Consider the following 4,893-nt stretch of genomic DNA (forward strand, 5'->3'; position numbering starts at 1 on the left):
GGTAATTTGTCCTGACCCCGATTTAATGGTTTTAATCGTCGAACAATTTCAGGTGCTAAATAGCATAACCAACCTGGTGGTATATTCAATGGTTCTCCTTTCCTAAATATTTATAAGAATGAGCTTATATTAAAAAATAAGACATAAATTATTTGGTAGGAATAAATATTACTCTGTAAGATATAATTTTACCTATTTCCGTGGCACAATTTGGTAATGTTAAATAAACCGAAATCTGATATCACAACTTTTCCATTTTCTACAAATACATTCTTGCTTCTAAGATCCTTGTGAATTATATCGCGAGAATGAAGATATTTCATTCCCTACAAAATAAAGTTGTTTACAAGAATATACTATATAATAGGATTTTTTAAGTATTTCTAATTTTTTAATGTTTAATTTCTTAATAAAATATTTTATTTATACATCTTTTATCATTATGCTATTTTTAATATATTAAGTTTATTTAATTAATAAGTATAATTATATGTATATACAGATAACTTGTCTTAAAAATTACCCTAATTTACAGTAAAAAAAATTACTTCAAATCAAACTAGGTGTTTCTTATTTTTAAATACTGAAAACGATGCCGCAAGTAAAAAAATCCAGCACGTCAGGAGGTTTCCAAGATAATTAAGGTTTAATATTTAAAAAATAGCTTTTTTTTAACGATATCTAACTTTTTTTTTGTAAAGAAAGTTAACATTATTTTGAAATTTTAATTAAAAGTCATGAATGTGTTGTTCATTCCCTATAAAATAAATCTTTTTATTTCAATATCTTACTTTTTAGAGTCATGTTATAAAGGATTTAAATACACAGGGTTTTTCTAAGATAACAAATTTTCCACTCATCTGATCAAAATTTTAAGATAACGTTAACTTTTTATACAGAAAAATAATGCAAAAGAGCCATTTTTTGCACATTAAATCTCAATTATTTCGGAAATCTGCTAATTTAACTCGGCATCGTTTTCAGCATCCAAAAATTTATAAGAAACACGTTATCTAATCCAAAGTAATTAAAAATATTTTTTTGTAAATTAATATTATTTTTAAAATAGTTGACGTAATATTTATATGCGATTTTCATATTTACCTGACATATCTGTTGAGCTATAGAATTAATTTCAGACAAAGTAAATCTGTCTTTTCGTATATGAAGGCAAGTATAAAGTGATATGCCTCTAGACAAACTAGTCACTAGAGTCAATTGAGGAGGTTTCGTACAAACTCCCAAAAATAATATTATATTGTCGTGTCGAGCTATTCGGTATGTGGCGACCTATAATAACCAAATATATGAAATATCTGTTACATAACTATAAAATATCCTTGATTATTAATAATTTCAGTATTTAATATAATCAACATAATTATATATTCTTGCCTCTAATCTAAATGTTTCTAATGTCTTCTCATCTTCTGAATAATAACTCATATTTAAAATTTTAATTGCAGTATCCCCATGCCAAAAACCTCTATACACTGTAGCAAATCTTCCTTTTCCAATCAAATTTCTAACTTTTAATTCACTATATAAAATGTCCCACTCTTGCATCAATACCTATATAATAATAAAATATAAGTTTTAATTAGATATATTTTATATTTTTATTAAGTTATTAGTAAGTTTAATACATACGCTATTTTGTCGAGGCCAACGACATGGATTTTCAACTATTTCGCTATCAGAACTTAAAGATTCTTGAGAATCAACTCTCTTTGATACCTCTGAATCTGAAGTATCATCCATATCATTTTTCCTTCTATTATCATTCGAAATCGCTGATTCAGATTTGTATCTCTTCTCATGTAATTTTCCTGATAATGCCTCCTTTTTAATCATTACATCTAGAAGCAAAGTAAATTATACACCAACAAGTATACACCAATTTTGAGAATAAAATTGCAAATCATAATATTGTAACAAATGTCTTTATTTACCTGGAAAATGAAATTGTTTTAGAAACGAATGTGTACTGTGACTAACAGTGGTTGATAGCAATGCTGGACTAGAAGGTGTTGAGCGGTTATGACTGAACGTATTTAAATTCGAATCGCCCTAATAGATGTAAATAATTATTATATAAAGATTTTGCATCGTTATGCTTATATCAAATGATCAAAAATGATACGTTGTGCAATATAAATCAATACATTTACGTCATTATATAAAAATTTACTTATATATTACTCATGATATTTTAAAATAATTACTAAAAACATTCAATGGAAATTATAACATACGTGAACAGGTATATTCGTAGAAGATTGCGTGTACGACCGTCTCCTGTCTTTGCGATTTAAAGGGGGTAATAAGTCTACATTATTCGAAGATGTCATGCCAGTCCTCTTTAATACCGGGGAAACATTCAACGAATCTAAAATAATTTATTTTTATATAACTTTTAAGTGTTTGTTACTCTTGAAAAAACTTTAGTATAACTTCAAGAAAATGTGAAAAGAAAGCTTAGATAAGGATCAGTACTCTGTATTAGTTGCAATGTTTTTACGCACGTTGTAAAGATTGTATAGATCGTTTAAACGCAGCAACGAATTTTCGAGGTATGCCACAAGAAGAAGGTACTTTGGATAGACATTCTGGATGACACCTATATTTACATTCCTTGCATCTTAAAGTATTCACAAACACTGGTCTCTCACAATAGTCACACACTGTCATCATATTAAAACATTTAGTAAATCGATGAGTAATTGCATGACTCATGCCGCGAGATGAACCAGGAGTAGATGGAGAGTTTGGCACTTGGAGACTCGTTCCTAAAAATAAACAAACAAAATGATATTATATTTATTCATAGGAGAATGCTAACAAGCTTTTCTTTTTTATGCACCTGCTCCCTCAAGATTATCATCACTTTCTGGATTTGTGGTACAAATTGGAGGTGGTGGTGGTGATTTAAAATGTGATCGAACAAATGACTTAACAGGTGATTTAACAGGTGATTTTATAGGTGATTTAATAGATGATTTAAAATGATTGAAAGGTAATTCAGTAGGTAATTCAACAGGTGATTTAATAGAGAGAGGTGATTTAATGGGTGATTTAATAGGACTACTGTTGCTTGATAAGGGACTTTCTTCTTTTCCAGAATCTGTTGTACCACAATCTAAATTTTGTTCTGCTGGTAGATTTCTTCTTATAGGAGAATCGCTGTTTTTCTCTATAGAAGAATTATTTCTAAAACTAAAAATATATAATGTTAGTACATTCAAAAAATAAACATTTTGTTAAAATTAAATTTATAAACTTATAGCAAAATTAAAATTACATGTATCAAATTAATAAAGAGAGAGAGAAAGAGAGAGAGAGAGAGAGAGAGAGAGAAAGAGAGAATACATATGCTATTCTAAGTATTACCTAAATGATATATCATCATTATCAAATTGTATTATGTTAGCAAGACGACGATTTGCCAATTGTGATTCATGAGATTTTGACTTAGCTAACGGAAACACTTCAGATTGTAATGGCCTCTTTTGTACACTAATCAAATGTTTTCTACATGGAGGAGGTGTTTTAACTTCTGGAGGCAGAGGTTTTACTTCTATAATAAAAAAAGTTTATATATTTAGTAAATAAGTTATTTTAATGTTAAATGTGAAGACATACTGTATATCAAATATAAAAAGTGATTCCGGACAAATAAAACAAATTTAAAAGAATTAGATCTCGATAAATTAAATCTTTGCTAAGTAATCCGTATCCGGTGATGCCTTCTTAAAATGCTAACAGTTTTTAATCTTAAACGCTACTTGATTTCTGTTCAATATTAGATTAAAAAAAAATTATATTTTTTAATTTTACTTAATTTTTATTTTATTACAATAAATATTTGAAATGGCGATCTATAACCTTATTATAAATATTATGATAAATATCTACGGTACATTGATTAACGTACTCTTAGAAAAATTCCAACAGTATTCGAATTATATTACATATGTTCAATATCCTGTTAAGGAGCTCATTTATATTGTGCTTTGGGAATAAAAAATGCGTATCTGTCAATAATACTCAACGACCTAACGCTTTACAGAAGCATCACAGTTACTTCACAAAATTTAATTTAATGAGATCTAACAATCCTTTAAAATTGTGCGGAATCACCCTGTATATCTTCAGTACAATTTTTTATCATATTAAAATTTCGAGTACCAAATTGATTTCAGCATTGACATATATTATTTTTAATTTTAATCGTGTATTCGCTTAAAAATTTTCTTAACTGGTATTCGTAAATCCAGCGTATTTTAGTACATTTGTTTTTTTTAACGTTTTAATATAATTTATATGAATGTTTAATTTATATTTATATATTTCCTTAATGTACATTTCAAATACTTAGAAAAATAATTTTTTTAATCGAATAAATAAAATCGTCACCCACCTCATCCGGGTGATGAGACGTTTGTGAAAATTTATGCATCACTCATGACATGAGTGACATGCAAGTCAGTGTTAAAAACTGCTTCACACAATCTTTAAAATGTAACAAAACACAAGAGATAATTAAAGCATCTTTTCTTCAATTCACTTACCATACTCTAGCTCTCTCTTTGGTAATGAGATACAGGGAGGATTACTTGATATTGAAAAAGAAGTTGATATTGTAGAAGCTGGCACTAATACATCATTATTGTTATTATGATATGGAATGCTACTCTCTGATGGAATGGAACACCGCGTAGTACGAGAGAGAATTGGCTTAGGACAAATTTCCTTGCGTAAACTATCCCAAGAGTCCCAGTATAAATCTGAATCATTTTTTTCCGTACCCCCTCTTATCAGAATATCTAACAAAAACATAATATAGTCGAATATATGTGTGTATATATATATATATATATATATTTATATATT

General features: G+C 27.9%; 1 protein-coding gene across 1 annotated transcript in view; it reads right to left on the minus strand.

Moving 5' to 3' along the window:
• LOC108753292 (kinase suppressor of Ras 2) overlaps positions 1 to 4,893 on the minus strand; it is a 9,737-nt gene that overhangs the window by 1,905 nt on the left and 2,939 nt on the right. The window contains exons 4-14 of the mRNA XM_018494768.1: positions 4,572 to 4,826; positions 3,391 to 3,577; positions 2,864 to 3,216; positions 2,526 to 2,789; positions 2,256 to 2,389; positions 1,953 to 2,070; positions 1,651 to 1,859; positions 1,396 to 1,572; positions 1,105 to 1,290; positions 193 to 326; positions 1 to 102 (exon numbers count right to left, since the gene is read on the minus strand). The exon at positions 1 to 102 is cut by the window's left edge and continues 11 nt beyond it. Of these exons, the coding sequence (XP_018350270.1) occupies positions 1 to 102; positions 193 to 326; positions 1,105 to 1,290; positions 1,396 to 1,572; positions 1,651 to 1,859; positions 1,953 to 2,070; positions 2,256 to 2,389; positions 2,526 to 2,789; positions 2,864 to 3,216; positions 3,391 to 3,577; positions 4,572 to 4,826 (2,119 nt within the window). The remainder of the gene's footprint in view (positions 103 to 192; positions 327 to 1,104; positions 1,291 to 1,395; positions 1,573 to 1,650; positions 1,860 to 1,952; positions 2,071 to 2,255; positions 2,390 to 2,525; positions 2,790 to 2,863; positions 3,217 to 3,390; positions 3,578 to 4,571; positions 4,827 to 4,893) is intronic.

Source organism: Trachymyrmex septentrionalis, unplaced genomic scaffold (assembly GCF_001594115.1).
Source record: "Trachymyrmex septentrionalis isolate Tsep2-gDNA-1 unplaced genomic scaffold, Tsep1.0 scaffold68, whole genome shotgun sequence".
Taxonomy (NCBI): Eukaryota; Metazoa; Arthropoda; class Insecta; order Hymenoptera; family Formicidae; genus Trachymyrmex; species Trachymyrmex septentrionalis.